Source organism: Monomorium pharaonis, chromosome 8, assembly GCF_013373865.1.
Source record: "Monomorium pharaonis isolate MP-MQ-018 chromosome 8, ASM1337386v2, whole genome shotgun sequence".
NCBI classification, from domain to species: Eukaryota; Metazoa; Arthropoda; class Insecta; order Hymenoptera; family Formicidae; genus Monomorium; species Monomorium pharaonis.
The window spans coordinates 196,807-219,491 of NC_050474.1; the positions used below are offsets into that span (position 1 = coordinate 196,807).

General features: G+C 33.6%; 2 protein-coding genes across 32 annotated transcripts in view; one reads left to right on the forward strand and one right to left on the reverse strand.

Moving 5' to 3' along the window:
• Positions 1-22,685, forward strand: part of LOC105833893 (calcium/calmodulin-dependent protein kinase type II alpha chain) — a 121,245-nt gene that overhangs the window by 92,647 nt on the left and 5,913 nt on the right. For 13 of the 29 annotated variants that reach the window (XM_036291492.1, XM_036291498.1, XM_036291499.1 and 10 more), the window contains 3 exons: positions 1,237-1,331; positions 2,836-2,953; positions 3,178-4,966. In XM_036291492.1, the coding sequence (XP_036147385.1) occupies positions 1,237-1,331; positions 2,836-2,953; positions 3,178-3,310 (346 nt within the window). In that variant the 3' untranslated portion in view covers positions 3,311-4,966. Of the gene's footprint in view, positions 1-1,236; positions 1,332-2,835; positions 2,954-3,177; positions 4,967-7,676; positions 8,754-14,816; positions 15,393-22,138; positions 22,680-22,685 lie in introns of those variants that run through there. The other 16 variants (XM_036291496.1, XM_036291503.1, XM_036291508.1 and 13 more) reach the window with 5 other exon arrangements.
• Positions 10,091-22,132, reverse strand: LOC105834819 (DDB1- and CUL4-associated factor 6). 3 transcript variants are annotated; one of them, XM_028190759.2, is made up of 16 exons: positions 21,684-22,132; positions 21,255-21,405; positions 20,146-20,263; positions 19,857-20,035; positions 19,593-19,728; positions 19,362-19,522; positions 19,032-19,203; positions 18,704-18,952; positions 18,266-18,638; positions 18,026-18,135; positions 17,858-17,935; positions 17,675-17,738; positions 17,396-17,530; positions 16,642-16,894; positions 16,461-16,566; positions 10,091-14,891 (listed from the first exon to the last, which is right to left on the reverse strand). In XM_028190759.2, the coding sequence occupies exons 2-16, from the start codon at positions 21,393-21,395 to the stop codon at positions 14,833-14,835; spliced, it is 2,334 nt and encodes a 777-aa protein (XP_028046560.1). In that variant the 5' UTR covers positions 21,396-21,405; positions 21,684-22,132; the 3' UTR covers positions 10,091-14,832. The 3 variants fall into 3 exon arrangements, with proteins under 3 accessions (XP_028046560.1, XP_012533049.1, XP_012533048.1); XM_012677595.3 differs by having other exon boundaries at positions 19,038-19,203; positions 21,255-21,409; XM_012677594.3 differs by having other exon boundaries at positions 21,255-21,409.

A 22,685-nucleotide genomic window follows, 5' to 3' on the forward strand; every position in this document is an offset into this window, starting at 1 on the left:
TCACTCAACGAGGAGAAATATATTTTAGATTATTTGAATTTTTAATTTAAAAAAATATCTGGAAAGGAAATATTTTGAAGGACGTAGAAAAATTCAAGATATTCTATATAAAGTTTTCATTAAAGAAAATTTTATTTGTATTTGATAATGTTTTTTACATGAATATTTTAAAATATTTTTATTTTATATTTTATATTAAACCACTATTATTGTGTTTGCATTTGATCAATATGTTTTACTTAAAATTGAATTTAAATTAATGATAGAAATAGTCTTCCTTGATAATACATATATGTACATACATGTGGAGGAGATAATTGATTTAAAAAGTTTACTGAACAAATGCAGATTTGATGGGAGTGATGCGGGGAAGCTGCATGAAACAAATAATGTTAATTATAATTAATTAAATAAATTTTTGTCGTCATATATAGAGTTCCATAAAATTATAATGCAGGAAAAATCAAACTTGCAACAAACTTAATCATATTTAAAATAAAAAATTATGTAATTGCGAAATATTCAACAATTATGTAAAAATGATTACCGTAATTGCGTTTTAAGAACAGAAATGTCAGCTGATAGAGTTAAAACAAATATGTAAAATATTTATATGTGCTTTTATTTATGCTTTTACAAATTTTTGCCATTCACACTGTGCATATATACTTTTGCTTGACAATTTGGTACACGCTTAAATAAATCATACATTATGTTGCACTCCTATTTGTGAGAATTGAATTTGTTTCTGTCTTTTTTCAAAAGTTAAAAAAAATTTTTTAATAAACTTTATTGAATTATTAAACTTTACCAAATATTTGTTTTTTTTTCCTTTTTTGGTATAGATATTGTAGATTAATAAATTTGGCATTACTATGTATCCCTTATCGTGACACACACATGCGTGCGCGCACATACGCACGCACGCACGCACACACGCACGCACGCACGCACGCACCACGCACACACACACACACACACACGCACGCACGCACACCCTCTCTCTCTCTCTCTCTCTCCCTTGTAATGTTTCTTATTTTTTTCATCTTAATTATTCGACATATATGTATACATATGTGTCTTGACTAATTTGATATTATTTGTATTTTTTCTTGAATGGAAAGATTTTTTCGAAAATTTCATTCATTTGAATAAACATTAAAAACGATAGAAACAAAAATATTATTGTATAATTATTATACTACAAGATATGCTAATCTCTTTTTATGTTTTCAGGAAAATCTGTGATCCACATCTGACCGCGTTTGAACCGGAGGCTCTAGGTAATTTAGTCGAGGGAATGGATTTCCACAAATTTTACTTTGATAATGGTAATTACCGATACGTTTGCATCATTGTTAATGATCTTTGCGCTTCCCTCTCACTGTGTATTTAGTGGCAGCGTTTTGGTAGCACACGATTAATACAGCGCTAAGAATTATGTTTTGTTATCGTTTAACCGACAACAAAAAATATCGCATAATGTAATTAAAAGTTTCAGGAAAATAACTTTCGCAAAAATTTTGTTTTATTCTTTTCTTAGCGTAGTTAAGTTTGTCGCTACACAAAACGAAGTGCGAATAATAAGTATAGGAAATGTTAGCTGCTTATGGTTATTTTATCATTTTGTAGATTATTTATGAGAAAAAAATTATTATAAATAATTATATCAATTCTGTATGTGTGTGCGTGTTTTCCGTATATTTATTGCTATATCTCGACGCATTTATTTTTAGAAAAAGCGGAATATCCACTTACAAATTTATTACTTTGTTTGATAAAAGTATAAATGTTTGAAAGAGAAAATAGGCCATTTTTAGAAAAACATTGTTGAAAAAATATTTTGACGTAACTGCAATTTTATTTTTATTATTTTTACTATAGCAAAACTTTTTTTTCCGATTTGCAACGACGAAAGTTGCTCGAAATATATACGAGTGTAGTTTTATTATATTGATACATTGTTATTTTCTAAATACGAGATTGATTTATTAATGCACGGATGTCTATCGAACAAAATATCTAAATTAATATTAATCCAACTTCTTATTGCATTTCCCTTTAATTATTGTCTAATAAAACTATACGGAAAAAAAATTTGGAATTAAATTAATTCAATAATACTCTGATGATATACAATTCCAGTATTTCTACTCTATATGTAATTCCGAATTCGTACCACTACTGTTCTAATAATCTGGGAACCTAGAAATTACTAAAGACCGAGCTCCAGCCGGAACCCTTCCAAATTTGTACTATTACTGTCCAACGATTCTTGGAATAGTGGGGGTCATCGGTGCGATTTGTCTCAGATTTGGAACTCGTTCCAAGCTTTGATGCATTGTAACGTTTCACGTAGCTGTAAACTACAACGGGTAGAAGCTTGGAACTCACGAGTTCCAAATCTGAAACAAATCGCACCGCAGCGACTACCCCTATATATATCAATAATTTGCATGAGTAATTTCAAAAACTTGTAGCGGAAAAGCTTGGTTGTGTGTAACGTACATATTTCTTCGAAAAATATAATTTTGATTGATCCGTCCTCCTATTTTTTTATATTTTTTTTCATTTATAATAGTGTTCCCCCTTCCCTCCACACGCGCGCGCACACACGCACGCACGCACGCACGCACGCACGCACGCACGCACACACACACACACACACACACACACACACACATTTTGTAAGTTAATTTCTTTATTTTCTTTTGTTCTCGGTTTTTTAGTTTTTCTTTTTTTTTTTCAAGATCTTGCAAAAAGCTTTTATGTCGCGCGTTAGTAAATGACGGTATTCGAGTAACCGTTAACTTTGTTTCTCGTCAATACTCTAAGCAGTCCTGGGGAAAAACTGTAAGGCTGTCAATACGACGATCCTGAATCCCCATGTCCATTTGCTCGGTGAGGATGCCGCTTGCATCGCGTATGTCAGGCTGACGCAGTACATGGACAAGTGAGTAAAATATTACAGACGCGTAGAGATAAGGAAACGTGACACAAATAGTTAAACTTAAAGGAAACGTATTGTTAAAATTGGCCTCTTCCCTGTTAGTCTCTTATATTGATCTTTTACAAATGATACATTGTTGTATGTATAATTTTTTTTCAATGCATTGGAGATGCTCTGGTATTGCAATAATTGCTTACTAACGTGCACCCTTGTTTCGTTTCTTTCAGACAAGGCGTAGCGCATACCCAGCAGAGCGAGGAAAGCCGTGTGTGGCACAAGAAGGACAACAAGTGGCAGAACGTGCATTTCCATCGAAGCGCGGTGACGGGCCCATCCCCGTTCTCCTTCAATCACAAATAAATCGGCCAAGAGGATTGTCCTGCTGCCGTTCTCGGTGAATGCTCTTTATCCTCCGATAAAGCATGAATGAATTAACGAATGTTAGAAATACGGAGCACAACGTATCTCCGGGCATCTCGACGAAACAGACACGTACACACGAAACACGTACATAAAGACATAAAGAAGCTGCGAGTTGGAAACACAACGACATAACGTGCCATTCGAGACAGTACGTTACAGTAACACAAATACAAACATATTTACATGTAATACCAAACGTAAAATACACACACACACACACACAAGATATGGCGCAATCACCGGCATGTATTACTCGCTCCAGTACCTGCTCAGCGTACTTACTATCTATATTTACGCTTGCATCACACCACGCGTGTCTCAGAGCTCCGACGAGGGAATTACGAATCATCGCGAGAAAAGAGCAGAATCAATCAATTATTTGACGAGCACCGAGGACACGGGGTAGATACTGTCCACTGTCGGTTAACAAACGCAATCGCGGCGGCGAGAGAGAGAGAGAGAGAGAGAGAGAGGAGGGGAGGGGGCGGAAAGAGAGGGAGGAAATGTGGAAAATTTCCGGATTGCATATGCGACGGACTACTTTCGATCATTCGTTCCGCCAGCGTCTTAACATTGTCCCTTTTGATTTTACATTTTATGACGTTGCGTTTCTCTTTGAAAGCTGATAAGACGCATGTTTTTGATGTCCGAAAGAGTAAATGAATCCTTCGAATAAAATTATAATATCAAAATGAAACCGGCAGCGCAATCAAGCTCACGTTAATGTTACCGATTCATCACATGACTGATCGAACTGATTCAAGCATTGCTGAATATATTGGAGACAAAAATCGGTATCAAGTATCGTCATCAATGTTGGAAAATGTGAATGCGAGGGAAAAATACATAAATAGAGGATCAAATGTATAATACGTTTGGTGATTTTGTAGTTGAGTCATGAAGTAGATGTTACCGGAAGGAACACTTAATGGCGAAATGAAATGAGTCGAAGACGAGGAAGAAAGAAGAAAAGCAGAAAGCGGAAGATGATTCGGATCGATACTGAGACTCGATGGGATACTAAGCAGCGGCGATCAGGTGAGAATAGGAGTAAGTAACGAGAGAAAGAGCACAAATATTCACAAGTACAGATGTAGAAGAATAAAGGAAGATGCGGCGTGGGATACAGAAGGGGATGCAGCACACAGCGTGGAAAATTACGGCTGGGCGACTGGAGGACAGTGGAGAAACCGGTATTTGCGTTGATGAATGTTGACCAACGTAGCGGCAGAATATTCCTTCGTGTAATTCTTCTCTTCGGCTTTTGCCATCTTGTCTCGTCGCAGCGAACTACGAGCAAGTTACGAGTTGCTTGATCCAGACACGTACAAGTGTGTGCGGACGAGAGAGCAAATCTCGACGTATTCGTGGCGAGATGCGATCGAAAATATGCACGCGAAAGATACCTCGTTTTTACTTATTTCATTAAGGATAAGACTTAATAAAGTTAGATTTTTCGAGTTAGGTACGTTGGGGGATTTCTATACTTGGTCTCTTGACGCCAGATGTGTCCTCTTCCAAATGCACAAGTATTGTTCAATAAAGGGAAGATAAAGTCGCAACGTAGGACGAAAGAGAAAAGAAGGTTAAAAATAACAAAAATAATATCCGCCACGTGGATAAATTTGATATCTCTTTAGGAGAATGCATTTTTACCTAGTGACGTGCAAGAAAGTACTTCGAGCTTCGTATTTAACGTAGCGTAAGTCTGACGTATATAAGCTTCGATTAATTTTATCATGATTAGTGGTGATTCGAGATGTACTATGCCGTCACAAACGATTATTACGCTATAATTAAGTCCTTTATAATGTTCCTTCCGAATAACAATTACCGCTGCGACGACAAGTAAGAAATTTAAGAGTCGACGAACTCACCATTTTTGATAGATTGCATCTCGCTGCGGAAAATCCCTCTCCTTTCAGTCCCCTCTCTATTTAAAACACATCCCAAGATTCCCAAGCATCTAAACTATAATATATATGCGCGATTGCCCTAGAAAACTTATCTTATTATCGTCAGGCACTCTGATGATTGGCATATTTGCACATTCGACTATTTTAAATGACGGGCGTTGTGGCATATTTGTAATACATATACGGAACTGATTCGGATTTACACACACACACACACACACACACACACACACACACACACACACACACACACACACACACACACACACACACACACACACACACACACACACACACACACTCTCTCTCTCTCTCTCTCTCTCTCTCTCTCTCTCTCTCTCTCTCTCTCTCTCTCTCTCTCTCTCTCTCTCTCTCTCTCTCTCTCTCTCTCTCTCTCGCTCGCTCGCTCTCGCTCTCGCTCTCGCTCTCACTCTCACTCTCTAAATTGGAATCAGCCTATTATTCACTTATTCCTTGAATGACAGTGAATAGATAGTCTGATTTTCATGTTACACTTATAACATTATCAATCAATAATACATACACTACTTTTTAGTGATAACACACTGATTCCGGTTAGTCAGAATCCTCTCAGATTAATCTCTTAATCGAAACACTGAAAACAGTAAATAATCATTGATAATTATAAGTCTAGCACTGCAAATCAATAAGATTTCATTAATTCAGATTTAGAGAGGGGATACAACAAACATACTTATATCAACATCTTTCTTATTTTACCCCTTTAGCTCTATCTTCTAATTTGATTTGTCGATCAATCTCATATTCCTGCGTGCACTCTTTCTCTCTCTCTCTCTCTGGTCTCTCTCTCTCTCTCTCTCTCTCTCTCTCTCTCTCTCTCTCTCTCTCTCTCTCTTTCTGCATTATTAACGGATATATATTGAATTATTTGAATCTAAAATTAATCTAAAAGTTGTGCTATAAACACCACTACACTAATTACAGTACAGCCACAAATGAATATCAATGTGCAATTAGGAGTCATGTGGATTCCTATCCAAAGTAATTATGAATCCAAATAATTTTTATCGAATTTACTTCATTAATATGACGAATCTTTCTATACATTCGTACATTCTCTATTATAACTTACGCGTAATACTAATGTAATGCTGACGAATGCGAGGAAATGTAAAGTTCTGTCATTTGCGAAAAATCAGAAAAAACATCTTTGCCATTTTGTTATATATATTAAAAATAACATATTCACACATATATATTATTTATATAAGTGTAAGCGCGTGCGCGCGCACGAAAGTTGTAAATTTGTAGAATAATTAATTAATTAAAACATTCATTTTGATCATTATTAACGATCATTCATTAGTTATTAGAGTAAATGTTTCAGCGCTGTATTTGTAAAATTTATCTGTTTATTTTTCTTGGCGTTTCTTGAAGGCGTTCTTCTCACGTTTTTTTGTCAAGTAAAAATATGTCTCTTGTTTTATTTCCTCATATTACATTTACACGTTCTTATCGTTTAAAGAACGAATTATCAAGCGACCGCATGTCGTCCAGTGTGTTTTGTAAACACGGTGAATGCGCTTTTCTAAACGCATTACGTTTGTGTGATCGCACGTGCGCGCATCACATCTATACACATATGTATATTAATACAAGATATGGTTAGGATTATACATATATATACATATATGTATACATACGTGTGTATGTGTGCATATATACATGTGTATATATGTATATATATTACAGATATACTTTATATTTAAATATATATATATATATATATAAACATAAAATTGCGAGATTAAGGAATAGTTATTTCTACTATTCTAATTTGTCGCTTCTACGTGTGATTGTTGTATAAAAACAAATTTATTGATTTATTATTATTGTTATTACACATTTATCATGAACGTTAATGACTACTACTATTACCACTATGATTACTGCTACTGCAACTACTATTACTATTACTACTGTTACCATTAATACTATATAATTATTCTTACTGTATTATCACCACTGCAATCGTTGTCGCGGAGAGTGAAAAGAAAGTGCAAGGTGACTTTCTTTAACATTATCTATTTATTAATCAATCGAAAAAATTTCTAGATTATAAACCGTGATGATCGGCACTTTTTTTTAACGTATAAATTAATGCCATAGTCGACACATGCGTTAAAATGGATTCAAAATGTTATATCTATATGTATATACATATATATATAGTATAGATCGTGGTACGTTGTATGTATATATGCACGCTTGTGCGTACATGTACATACATATGACGTAAGACGGTCTTTATTATAAACGTTTATAAATACGAGTTTACGAACGTTAACGAAATCGATGAATCGAGTAATTAAAGTGTCGATATATATATTTTTTTTCGTTTTTAGATATCTTTCTATACCCATCGAAAGCTCGAAGAGGCACACGTCCGCGCGAGCGCGCGCACGCGATACACTGTTATGATTATGACGATGATATATCACTTTTATTATTATTATTATTATCGTTATTTGCGTATTTAATAAGTAATTTATATCGGGAAGGGATTTTCATATGCGCGGAGAAGGACATGTCTCGCGATGCTCGCATCGGATTTCTCGCTGAAAGTGGTTTACAACTTGTTAAAACTCATAAGAGCTCGATTTAAGATGGCAATAGAGATTAACACGATATAAATTATTGCATAATATCGATGCGAAGTGTGCAGGTGTTTGTACTCGTATCAGAAAAAAATTTAATTGAATTTTTTCGTCGAGTAATGTATCTAAGAATTTCTTCCTTTATCAGGTATTATTAATCTCTCTCGGTATTTTCATGTGCCGACAGCGTAGTTTTCGACGAGTTTATTCCGAGTTTTTTTCTGATATGGATACACCATACAGTGGCGTAATTGATCATATTTGGAAGGCTCTTTTCAAACTAAATATTCTCATCTTTTTACGTTCCTATGTTTTATTTTTATTTTTTTATTTATTTTTTTTTTAATCACGCTGGTCTGCGAAATGGTCGATTACACCACTAGCATGGTACATAGTGTAAACTACGTATTATGTGTGTAAGTATAATCTCCAGATTTCTCACATTCCATAGCGGTTTGCTCATTTTACATCTTGGCTCGCGTAAATCATAATCTCTTTCTCCGCGTTTCTCCCGAGAGTGACGATCTCTCGTTGCCGATCAAACGTGAAAAGTATAATGTGAAAGGGTCGCGAGGCGACGAGGAATCTCGAGCTTGAATGTATTGGACAATGTATCTCGTTGTTGTGCTTTTTTGTCTGGTTTGTATCGACGTGATGAAATGATTGTGCTTGTATTTTTTGTGCACGAATGATCTCGAGGATTAACGATTATACTAAGCTTCTCGCGCTACGGTAACATCACCTGCCTTAGCTTTAGTTATAAAAATTGGTCGCGTTTATAGAAATCGATACACGTATCCGTCAATGAATATGAAAGAAAAAAAAGGTGCGTGCGTGCGTGCGTGCGTGCGTGCGTGTGTGTGTGTGTGTGTGTGTGTGTGTGTGTGTGTGTGTGTGTGTGTGTGTGTGTGTGTGTGTGTGTGTGTGTGTGTGTGTGTGTGTGTGTGTGTGTGTGTGTGTGTGTGTGTGTGGTGGAGGGGGGGTGACATGTATCTTTTTTCCCTTTTTTTTTGCATATTATGGCTACGCTCTCACTAACTCACGTTTGTACGCCGTAATAACGTTTATCAAAGTATCAATGCCTGTCACCGTCGTCCTTGCCATTGCCGTCGCGTCGTTAGTCTAGGTGCTGCTGACGCAATTACTATATATTCTTACTTTTGTTAGAAATTTGTCCGACTAACTCTTTTGTACTATAAACGAACATATCTTTGTATGAGAGATGTAATCGAGTCCCGAGATCCATAGTAAAATTAAACTGTAAATTTAGGAAAGTCAAAAGCGAAGAGCAGATTGAACAATCTTCACCATCACCGTGTTGCCATTGTCAGTATCATTCTTTCATTCTTTTAAGCGAACACGTTCTGCTTCTAATTCCAAAGATTTTAGGCTAAACTATCTTTGTGTTAAACGTGATTCGACTTAAAGTGAAAGAGGGAAAAACTGTAAAGCTAAGCATTCGAGAAACGAAATTTTTCTTCGAACAAATGGAATTTTTTCTTCGTGAGGATTATCGATTGTACAAGTGCTTGGAAGATATGTGATGTAACGGTGATAGATCGGTTCCTATGGTTCAGATGTTGAAATTGTGTACCCGCATCATTTTATGTATTTATTTAAATGAGGCACATCACGCTTCACTCTAAATTCTGATACTGATTTCTCATCGTTACACGTTTCGAGAGTGTCGCACTCTACGAATTAACATACAATAACGTGTATACGTGTGCACGCGTCGGTGCGTCATCATTATTTTGAGGTAAAAATTGGTTCCATTGATAAACGAATAAGCAATTAGATGGAGCTATCGGTCATCGAAGGAATGATTTATTCGATCGATGATAACCGAATTAAATTTGTTAATGCGTAAAGATTTAATCTGTAGTCCCAAGATTATCCTCTTATTATCACTTTTGACATATTATCGTATCTTTAGTTTAACAAACTTCATTCGCTGTCATAAAATATTATCTTTATTTGTTCGTTGTCGTTATAAAAATATTTTTAAGTTAAAGAATTTACGGATGTCTTGCGAAAGCTTATAATTATAATTTGTTTCAATATTTCATGTTTAATTGTTATAAAGATGATAATACTCGCATCGAAAGGTATCTGAAGTACAGATCTTTATTTCTTTTTTCTTTCACCTTTTCTTCTGTGTCTTTTTTTTTTTTTTTTCATAAAACATTTTGGCGGAATAATACTTGACGTTTAGTTCCGAACGATCGAATGTCTGATGCGTAGTCCGAATATTCCTCAAAAAGTCTAAAAGTCACGTTTCTTTCGCGAATAATGTAAACAATTGCAATCATTATTCTGATTATAATATCAACATTATTATTCACTGTTATTATCATTACTATCATCACTAATTATCATGTCAGTGTTATTGTTATTATTATTATTATTCTATCACATATGCGTGTACATGATGTATACACATATACATATGCGCATTTGTTACATCTTTATGTATACGTACATACTTATACATTAGTGATCCGCGCACGTGTTTGGCGTGCGATATTTGTAATGGCGGACAATGGCGATCCCATCCAGATATTTATATTTCTATCTGAGATAGGGATAAACACGAGGCGTGTAGTAATGAAAGCGGCAAAAATATTATTTCGCCTAAAAACTTGTCACCTGATGATTGTAATTAAAAATACGCTATTTTCCGTTAATCTTTCTCACAAAAAAAAGAAACACCATAACACGTCCGATATGAAGACTTTTCTATAACGTTACGTTATATTAAAGAAATAAGAGAGAAGAGAAACAAGGTGTGGGATGGAAATGACGAGATTTTATATAGAATCCAAACGCGCGAGAAGAATACACATTCTGAAATAGTATTTTATCCACTTTGAAAGAAAGGGAGAGGAAGAGGAAAGAAAGGGAATAGAGAGAACGTGAGAATTTGCACTGTCTCCGATGACAGTGCAATTGCGAGATTATATTTCCAATTGTACGAACATCACGTTCAGAAATTTTATCTTTTACCTAGTCTAAGAAATAATTAATCGAAATCTAGATGTGGTGTGATTATTAGATTCATCTTAGCCATTCAGTTTTGCACTACTCGATTGAATTGAGCAAACTAAATGTAAATTGGAAATAGTTACGCATACAGTTACGTATATAGTTACGAAAATCGCGAAACAAAGTAAAGTGCCCATTACGATGTTTCTGTATTACTTTTTACTTTGTAATTCTTTTGATTATTTAACTATGTACAGTTTAAAACAATAGAATTTTTTACGTAATTTTAGTTATAATTATTATAGTTACATATACATTTGTAATTAAATAATCCTTCTTTGGTAATAATCAAACGCTGTAATCTTTCGAATAGTGTTCTGGTAAAAAGTTGGAATTTACAACGCACTTGATCCCCATTTACTCGATTTAAATTCAAACCTTGTATTAAAATGAAATAAAAAGAAAACGAGTACTTGTACTCTCAACTAACCTTTCTCAATTGTATCGCGATTGTTTCCGTGTTTAGAGACAATTATCTGCCGCAAAGCGATTGAACAAAACGCAATCCTACAATAATTGTTTGAATCGAAAAGTTTAACTTTTCAAAAACTTATATGGTCTTTTAAAATGAGAATTTTTATATTCAATTCCATAAGGCTTCATTCTTTTTTATTCTCTTTTTTAGTATAATTTATTTATTGTAGAAAAAAGACTCAGCTTGCGAATACAAACGAAACGTCGGATTATACCAAAGATTATTGATTCTCTTGCTCCCCCCTCTTCTCTCTCTCTCTCTCTCTCTCTCTCTTTCTCTTTCTCTCTCTCTCTCTTCCCTTTTCTCTCTCAATACATTTAGTGTATAATCGATAAACTTCATTATTACAGACATTATTCGATAAACTACGAATGAATGGATAAGCGATCGATTACAATTTTGTCCTAACGTTGAGAGAAATAAAAACGAGAAATACACGTACTCAGAACACAGACACAGAACCGCGCCCCACAATTGATCCATGCATATTCCACGCGTGCACATCAATAATTCTCTCAATTTATTATTTCTTATTCTTTTTTCTCTTTTTTCAGACTAGGAATTGAAATTACAATCGAATATTCTATCATCCATGAACTTATCTTTAACTACTAGTACGCGTCAATTGTTCTTCAGATTTGAATCTGTTTCGATTTCCTTGGGTCGGTAAATATTCCAACTCCGTATTATCGAGACTGTCTTATTTTTAATGAAAATATCGAATACTTGTATATTCTTTTGTAGATTATTAGATTATTTTCTTAATATCATCGTATATTTTATTAATATCATCGACCGTTGTATATAGGCGAGTTTTTTTAATTCATCAATTGACCAAATGCAACTTTGCTTTGTGCTAAATGCTACATTTGCTTTCAATTAATCATTAAATTTAAAAATTTGCTTATATTTGAGATTTGTAGAAATCCTTAGTCTTAGCGATAAGTTTTACGAATAAGATCGGTTACACGCATTACTCGAGATATAACTCTTAATCTCAATCGCATACCGATTGTCAGTTTTCTTCACTTATCAGTGATTGACACTGTAAACATTGATAATATGATTCATTCATTAAGTAAAATTGTGTATTCTATTTAAAAAGGTTTAGATACATTATGGATAACAATTACGAAAAAAGATTTATATTCAACGAAAATTCTGATAATACTTGATATGTTTGATAAAACTTAAACAAAAACGGTTTATTGGGCACTAAAGAAGATCCAAGATCGTCGATAATAGAGCTTTATCGAGCTCTTAGATAAATACAAAATAGTCGAATGATTAGGTATTCCTTGATCATTCAGAATATGCGATAAATGTTGCGATGTATTCATTTTTACTACATTCATTACAACATGTCGTTTGGATATATTTACAATTCTTATAATGTTATTCTATAGCATGAATATTACGATCATACTATTACTGTTTGCTATACGATTAATTCTATTACAATGCGGCATTTATATTTTGTTATTAAATTCTATTGAATGTGTAGGTTTATTTTGTCTAATTTTTTTTTTCTTTTTTTTTTTTTATATCTCTTTCTAAGCTTACTAATTAACGAAATATTGAAACCAGGAACTATATACGCGATGTCTCATTGTTGCTGCATCCACTGCTAACAATTTAATTTTGCAAGATTCTTTAATGTTTGAGGTACTTGACAATCCTAATTCTTGATGAAAAATATTTAGTGATAAGAATAATTTTATTGTACATTGGTTACGCATGTAAACGATATGATTTTTAGACTTCTCTATCAAAATCGTAACGATAGGAAGGAAGGAAGGAGGGGGAGTGTGTGTGTATGTGTGGTGCGTGCGTGCGTGCGTGCATGCGTGTGTATAGTGCGTAGTGTTCGATCATTATGTGACATTTAGCGTGTAGACGAAAAGGATCGACGCTGATGGGATTAACGAGGAGAATAATAATGCTGCGTTACTATACTGCGGATTTATTCACACTTTTATTATAAACAAGCTCCTCTTGATAATACATAATTGTAAAGACATGTTGTTCATTCTTAAGTGTACGTTGCTCATCTAACGATCGTTAGTCATATTCTACCAATATGACCATCGTACTAAAATTGCACAAGCAGCGACGCTACGCGAGATCGTGACGTTGTAACACGATTATTAACGATAGTCGATTTTTAAAACCTTCGACGTTTTTCATAAATCTGCCTATATTTCAATTAGACACGATTACTATTATCAATATTTTATTGCTTCAACTCAAAGATTTGTAAGGCACGTATTATGGTTCGCCTTACGACAAAAATTTTCATGTCCTAATAACATTAAAATCTCGCATTGTCCTTTTCTACGGGATCAAACTGTATTACCGACACTCCACTCGTCGTATTATTCCTCGAACCTCAATAATAAATGTAAATCATAAACAACATACAGAACGGATGTGAAAAGTTAGTCGTACAATTTACAAAATATTTGTGCCTCTGCAGCAACAACAAAAAAAAAATAAAAACGTCTCTCTTGATCATTAACCTATAATTCAGTATTATAGATTTGTCCTCTCAAGCATGAAATATGATTCCATGAAAATTTTTCCAACTTCTATTTTAATCTTGACATTTAGAAAATATTCGTAAGTGAGTGTAATAATTGAAATAAATATTTAAAATCTGTGTATATGCGAAAACGAGATATAAGAGTTTATCACAAATTTCAACGTTCTGCGATTGCGCGAGTCGATATTCTTTTTGTCGCCTTTTGAAAGATTCTTGATATCGATGATAAGCATACAGGCAATCGTTGCGCGCATATTTGAGTCTTAATACAAGGAAATATATACAAACGAAGACAAACCGTCTTTTTATTACAAGCCTTCGACTAGCATACTAATTTTGCACTGCTTATTTCATCGATAATCTCTTTGTAAAATATACATATGATAATGACAACTCGAATAAATATTCATAGATACTAACATATTTCGCGTTCAATAATCTAGTACGTAATATTAAATATAAAGTATATACAGAGATCGAAATTCCTTTTTTTCAAAACGCTAAAGAATTTGTTATAAATATTGATTGGTACATAAAGAGGCAAAAAAAAACTCTAGTATTCGAGGAACCGAATACCGACTAAATTTGGTGCATTATTATAAGAACGAGGTATGTATGAATACATGACATTTGCAGTGCCATCGGATATCTTATAAATTCTTGGTATCTATATATACACTGAAATATCATTCCAATTGGACTTTATGTATATAATACGAGATCTAATTGTTGATATTTATTGGTCGGTAAAATAAAGAACTATCATATAGTAGCAGTTTCGCAATCGGTACGCGAATTTCGTTTTTATTATCATTACTACTTGCAGTATCGACGAAGATGATTCAGCCACCTCGTAATTCGCCGCTCTCGTCGCTGCTCCGTCTCCTGTTCCGACCTCGACCTACAAAATAATCGATAAAACTCGTGTGATTTTGTCATACAGATATAAAAATAAATGGCGTAAATGTAGTCATCGTCATAAATATATTTCGCTAACATTTAAATTATCCGTTTTACGACATAAACAATAATAGAACGCGCATAAAACAGATTTTAATAATATTAGCTCTAAATCACAGATTTGAAATAATTTTTCAAAATTATTCATTTTTTAATTTTCTTATTAATTTTAATTATCTATTGAAAAAAAACAATATATCAAATAAATTATTTTTTATAAACTTTATCTCTTACAAACTTTAAGAGACGTACAGGTTCATATCACACATACACGCATGTATGCAAGCACGCACGCACGCGCGCGTATGTGTGTATGTGTGTTATTGTGCATACATAATCTTCTATGCGCTATATAAATATAAACCAAGAGACGTTATTTGCACTGAAAAAAATGGTACTTATTATATGCAATAAATAGAGAATAAAAATGTGAATTTAACAATTATTTCTATATTATAACCTATATTATAACTTTAACAATTATTTCTCTACAAGAAATAATTGTTAAAGTTAAATGACATTTTAACATCTCAGGAAATATTGATTTCTTGCAAAAAAATTATCACTTAAAATATTTTTTTCAGTAATATAAGTACCCAAGAATTGAAAAATAATTGATTAAAAACCATTTATTAGACTGTTTTAACATAATTTTAATGAGAATTCAGGATTAAAGTATTTATTATTAAATATATGCAAACATTAGAAACTTTTTACCAATCACACAAGAATATCATTTGTTCTCATAGTTTTGAAACGTACGCAGCAGTGTGACTTTACATTATGCAATCATTCGATAAATTACTTATAAATTTAGTATTTGTTATTCAATCTACAATAATGATAATGGCACTAGTCAATTGGATAAAAAATTACCACATTTTCCAATTTTAATAATAGCAGTAAACCAAATGTATGTTGTATTTTGATATAATGGCATTTACCAGACATATTTTTTAAATATTAGATTTAAATATACACATAGTTTAAAACAGCAATTAATAAATAGCATAACATTTTTCTGTGAAAATATTTCAAATAAATAAAATAAAATAAAGAAAATCAAAATAATGTTTAAACAACAAAGAAGTAACTGTTATTATTTTCGCGCAGTCTCGAACAATAATTCTGACCAAATCGAGCAAATGTGACACGCATTAATAATGATAATTATTATTATAAATTATTATTATTATATACAAAACACACATATGATAAAAATACGAATCAAATATGATTTGCGTATTAAAAAAAAGACAGCTTCTGTTAATTCACCGATATTTTATACTTAACTAAAAAATTTAGACAAGAACACACTCAATGCAATAAAACTCAGATAAAGCTTTATATTATCCAATGCCATTATATACTTTAGTACCTGCGAATAACAATGGAAGACTCCAAAAAAATGTTGAATATATTTTTCCTACTTATGTATTCCTGTACATATTAGTATAGCGAATTATCGCGAAGAGATTCCGAGGAGAATACTATTATAAATTTTCACTACCTCTGCGTATCTGATTGAGGCATGCCAGCATTCTGATCATAAAAACCGCAGGTACAGTAATTGTGTCTTTGGTTTCTTCCAACATAACTGCATTTCTTTTTTTCAGCTGAAAGTAAAATAAAATATTTCAAATTTACTAGCTGTTTTATTCTTATTTAATTATAAATAAATAACAACTTACGTCTTCCGCAAATTTTTCGTCAAAGTTCGGTTCGTCGTTGATTGGCGCCCACAATTTTACGTCATAGTCAATGCCGGAAGTGGCTAGCATTGGAAGATGTGGATGCGGTTGCAAACAATTGACCACATGTTGATCCGCTTCCAGCAGCATACACAACCTTGCTGTGTCTCTTTCCCATATAAACACGTGACCGCAATCGCTGCCAGACATGACGAAATCATTGCCCCAGAAATTCGCTTCCTTGATCATGGTCCTAAAGAAACTAGAGTCAAAAGTGGAGGAAGAGCAAATAGTCAGAGATAATTCGGCGGCTTTATTATAGCACTGTCCGCCCAGTCCGCTCGGAGGCTTTTTCGGAACTACTCGGGTCAATGATTTGGCTTCCGATCTTTCAGTTTACAGATGGATACACTTTGATTAGACGCGAGGATTTGGTTAAGGTTATCGTTATTCAAGGTCGCAGCGGTCAAACTTGTCAAGTAAATTTGGTGTATACTGAGACTACAAACTACAAGGTACATAATCACGGCATCACAGATATTCCTTCATAAGCTCGTCAGTTTCTCTCTCTTGCCGTAATTACTTAATCATGTTAATTTAACAATTACTAAGCTTTCTAATAGTTTTCACCTTTAAACAATTTCTATATAAATCATTCATACAAATTTAAGAGCATATCGAGAGTTCGTGTCGCCTTCATTAACTTGACGCCTACATTAAATATTACAAGTATAGCGTTAAGAGTTTATCAAACCTGGCATTTCTATGTCCCATATATTTTCGTTTTACGCAAAGTTCTGTTAGATAGGTATCATCGAACGTCTCATGTTCTTGTGACGAACGAGTATTGACAATTGCTTCATCCATTTTTTCGACTGGATTTAATAACCTGTAAATATCAAAATTATTAAACTAAAGATGAAGATTAGACTAAAAATTATAAAAAAAAAAACAAAAATATTGTATGTGTATTGAAAAAAAAGAGGCGTGAATAAATTGAACACAAAATCTTAATCGTAATACTTCTACTGACCTTTCGTGCGATATCGATTGGATATCTTCATCATCGCTATCGATGTATACAGTTTCTTTAATTTCTGTGAAAATGCCATATATAAAAAAATTAATAAATGTACACTTGTACGCATACAATAATTTACAAAATAATTAAAGATTTTTCTTAAGAGGGTGACTGAGGGTAAACAATGATACTTACTCTTATCGTTGTAACGATGATGATTGCGATTACTACTCGGACCTGCACCGAAAGTTCCATCGGTACTTCCAGATGGTCCTAACAAATAACAAATTGTTGTATAAAGCCAATAAAATTATTACTAATGTATATACATACTTTATATAAATAATGATTTTAATTATTCACCTGGATGATAACTATCGCGAGTCATTTCATCGCCAACACCAAGTGATATCGTGGCACTAGTTGAGCTTTTGTCAGAATATGTTAAACTCACAGCAGGTTCACTGCCATGTCTATACATTATTAAGTAAACGTATTAGATAGATTTATTCGTTATCATAGTTAAATATACATATATAATATTAAACACTTACGAAAAAGATATATGTTCATCAAATCTCAATAAGAAGTTTTAAATCTTACCTTTCAAGGAAACCGTCCCGCATCGTTGTTAATCTATCCTGAAGGTTCTCCATCATATTCTCCTGTTTGCTAGTTATATTCCCACATGAGGTTTCATGCTCATTTCTATTTCGATTCCATATATTATCATGCTCAGTTTTATCTACTTGACTACTTGTAGAGTTTAGACAAGTAATTTGCGTTTGATCGCTTTGACTAGATTCAGTTTCCATAGGAACATTATCATTCATACCCGCGGATATATTTGATGATGCTAACTGGTTATAATCTTCCTGCTGAGGTTGTCCATTTTCTCTCGTTTGGAGTCTCTCAGTATTAAACGTTTCGCCCATATCTGTACTTTCGGCTGTGTTAACATGCGCGCTTATATTTCCTAAAAACGACGCTTTGATAAAATCAAGCATCAAAATATGTAGCATATACATCTATTTTGATTACCACTTATTGCCGAAATATTGCTTCGGTCCGCGCTCAATTCAACCGTATCGTTACTTCTCTCTGTATTTGGTTCAGGATTATTCTCAACATTCTGGATACCTTCTGGTTGCTCGATGACACCTTCCAAACTATCCTCACCTCCACCACTCAGAGCAGCGCGTGTGGCCGGGTCATTCAACATTCTACTAAGTACGTCCGTCATCCTCTGCATCAAGGACGTATGCAATACTGGCCTTGCCTGAGCGATTTCTAACAAACGTCACATCGATATTGAAATTTCTTACACAACATTTACATAATATGTATAAGATAGAGATAATCAGTTAACCTGTACCACCACGACGTCCTCCTTCTCTTTCCGGACGCGCATCGGGACCGGTATCGGACCAATCACCGCGTAGTCTCAAACGACGAACTGGTTGAGGCGATCTTAAAGGATGTTTCTTTCCTTTTCCTTTTCCCATTGTCGCGTCTTTCCGCAGCTGTAAACTGCTTTGATCCTGGATAGAAATTTAAAAAATATATATATAAACAAATATTACAAATAGAATAAGATAGAAGATTTTTCTCGGAGAAAAATATTTATTTAAGATAAAATATAAAAGAATGAGAAATTATAAAGTCAAGTGAAAAAGAAGTCTTGCAATTATTGCGTTACTTTGATACTGAATAAGTAGAGATGATCACTGCTATAGCTGACAAGAACGTCTTGTCCGTCCGGGCTATAACTCAATGATGTAATCCTATAAGAATTGCCTTCGAATTCTGGAACAGTGAAACTGCATAGCGGTCGCACTGAATTTTCCGCATCCGTCCAACCTAGAGAATATGCGTACACATGTAATATCACGGTAATATCCCATGTGACGTAATATTCCGCAAAGATTACCGGTGGCCGGTGTACCAAGTGTTCTTCTGTCGAAGGTTCTTACAGTGCTGTCGGAACAACCGATCGCTATTTGATGAGGCAGTACAGGATTCACAGACAAAGCGGTCACAGCTCTTTGACACGGAATTAGTACATCCTAGAAAAAATGATTTATACGATGATAAAAATCGAAGTGTATAATATAATTTTGGTAATATGGAGTTTATCATAATACACAAAAGTATATTATGAAAGTATTACTCAAAATTATAATGAATAACTTGCCTCTCTACATCTCGTAGCGTTACATTTATCCTTCACTCTGAGATCAAACCATCTAACTGTCCCATCTTCTCCGCAGCTTAGAAAACTATATGGCTCACCGGGTATTGTCGCTATTTCATAAGTAGTGCCGGTGTGACAAGTGAATTGATTATGGAACGTTTCCGTACGTCTCATCAAGTCTGTAAGTGCAACATTATGTTTGTCAAACAAACACGATACAAATGAAAAGCTTGATCTTCATTTATTTTGGCAGATTAATCTATCAATCGTAATTAATTTTTATACAAACCTGTATACAAAATAATGCCATCTCCGCTGCAAGAAACAATACGGTGATCTCCACTATTAGGCAAAAATTTGGCACTAAAAATATTTGCTCTGTGACTTGTTTTATAATCCGTTAATACCTTAAATAAAGAAAAATATTATTAAAATATCTAAAATAAAGTATTAGATACAAAATGTTTAATTTATGTATATTATTAGATATTAATAACAATACTAATTTTCATGTTGTTATATGCATATGTCAGAGATTGTTTGGATTGTAAACTTCTACTATATATGTAAATTAAAGGATTTTTATTGAAATATTATTTAAACAATAAAAAAGAATGCTGTATAATAAATATGTCACCATGATTATCAAATGGGATCCAAATTGATTAAATGAGTACTAAACAATAAAATTAATCATATACACATCTGAAGAACCAACTGATTTGGCATCAGCATTTGTATCTCTAACTATGTCAATGTTAAACCTTGGCTACAGTTAACTACCCAAAATACTTTTTTTTAAAGATTTAACTTTCTTATTTAACATAACATCTTTTTGCATATGCAAATGTAGCTTTCTTTCTTGCACTCAACATATAACTCAATGTAATTTTATACTTAAACATTAATAATCAATAGCAATCCAATTTAAGGATTGATCTAAAAAAAACTATAGATATAAATAAAGTGTGCAAACATATTGTTCTTTTTCTTCTAGATGAAGTAGCACTATAAAATGTAATAATTATCTCGCTACATATTACGTAAACATATTTTGTAGAAATATATAGGAGAAATTCTCAAGAAAGCATGAAAGGTTAAAAAATATTTTAAGGACTGCCAAACACACAATTAACTTCCAAGGATAAAATCAAAAATAATCTTGGCACAAGACCTTCTTTAACAGTGTCCAAAAATAAAATTTTAAATTGAGAAAAGTGAAATGCCTCGAAAATGTAATGGCTTCGTAGACAACATGTGTCAATCACTAGGTTCATAGTAACGTTTTCATTAAAAAAATTAAATTATTTACAAAAGATACCTATTTAATTTTCTGGCAAGATAATAATAAGATACCATCATTCAAGGATGATTGTGAATACAAATATTTCAATGTACCTCATAATTATGTGCATTAGTTAGAACAAGATGTTGATCATCGCTTCCAGACAGTATCAATTCTCCATTGCTGTTCCAACAAATAGAATTCACACAACCATTGTGGACTTTCAATCTCTTGAGCAATGACATGCGCTGCATCAATTGTAAGCTAGCTATACAAAAAGGAATATATGGTAAAATACAAATACTTGATCAAATGTGCATGGCAACATTTAAATATAATTTCAATTCAAAATGAACACAAATTTTTAGTCAGCTAAATACCAATAAAACACAGGTAAATAAAGATGTGTCTCGTCTTGATGTCAATGTGAAAATAGAGGCAAATTGACGTACCAGATTAGATAATACAACCAAAAAGAGATTGACGGACAAGATTTTGCACTTGTAGAAATTTGTTCGCGTTATATGAGTGAAAGAAATTACCTTTGCTGCTGGAATAGAGTTTCAACCTCGTGCAATCGTCGTACGGCTGATAGTAAATATCGCGGAAGATACTGGCGCGTGTCTTTCTCATGGTTCCGAATCCTTGATGGAATTACCAGCTGACTTTCAATTTCATTCAACGGCGCATAGATACTCGGCGGTCACCACAAACGTACGCGCACGCGAGAGTGAGTGAGAGAGAGAGAGAGAGAGAGAGAGAGAGAGAGAGAGAGAGAGAGAGAGAGAGAGAGAGAGAGAGAGAAAATTATTATTATGTCGAGCGAATTGCCTCGAGCGAGCAAACCTTTCTGCGTTGTTTCCCGTCTTTGAAAATTGCTCGAAATTCCACGGTACGTAGTTACGCAGTAAAAATCCCGTCGTCAATACGTCAATGCGACGATTAGCGACAACGTGACATGGCACACTCAGAACTAAAAATAAACACAATGTTGCAGTCAGCGCGGAAAATTCGCGTGGTACGATCTCAACAGGTCATCTGCGCTGTGCGCTCCCTTCAACTTCAACTGCTTCGGAGTTCGGAGCAGACAAACAGCTGACAATAAGAGATCGCATATGCATCTATACATACGTAGGTAAGTGCATACACACGCAAAAGTGCAGCCTTTAGTACACAAAGTTGCACCTATTCAGCGCCTCGTGAAATTCCGAGTTTCAAAAAAGTCAAATAAAATTTAAGCAACTTATTTATAATATAAATCATTACGTATACACATTTTATTCTTCCGAAACGTTAGACAAGAATTCGATAATGTCTTTCCACTTCAAATTATATATGTTTCGCAGCTTACTCTCTATGGTATATGTATGTAGTACATTGACGTAGCTATATGGAAAGCAATCAACTTATTTAAGCGTAAACAGCCATTATTGAATCGATTGAATATAAGATAGAAATTGAATAGTATTATAGTTTCCACACAGAAAAAATCTTGAGAAATCGTCATTTTCAATCATTTTTTGTGATCGATAATTTTATTAACC

Bases quoted from the DNA above. Each gene is read 5' to 3' on its own strand.
- LOC105834819 (XM_012677594.3), bottom strand. From the start codon at position 21,774: ATGAGAAAGACACGCGCCAGTATCTTCCGCGATATTTACTATCAGCCG. The intron at 18,136-18,265 runs GTAAGATTTAAA...AATAATGTATAG, and splicing joins CGGGACGGTTTCCTTGAAAG to ACATGGCAGTGAACCTGCTG. The intron at 14,892-16,460 runs GTAGTGAAAATT...ATTATTTTGTAG, and splicing joins CCTCAATCAGATACGCAGAG to GTCGAGGTCGGAACAGGAGA.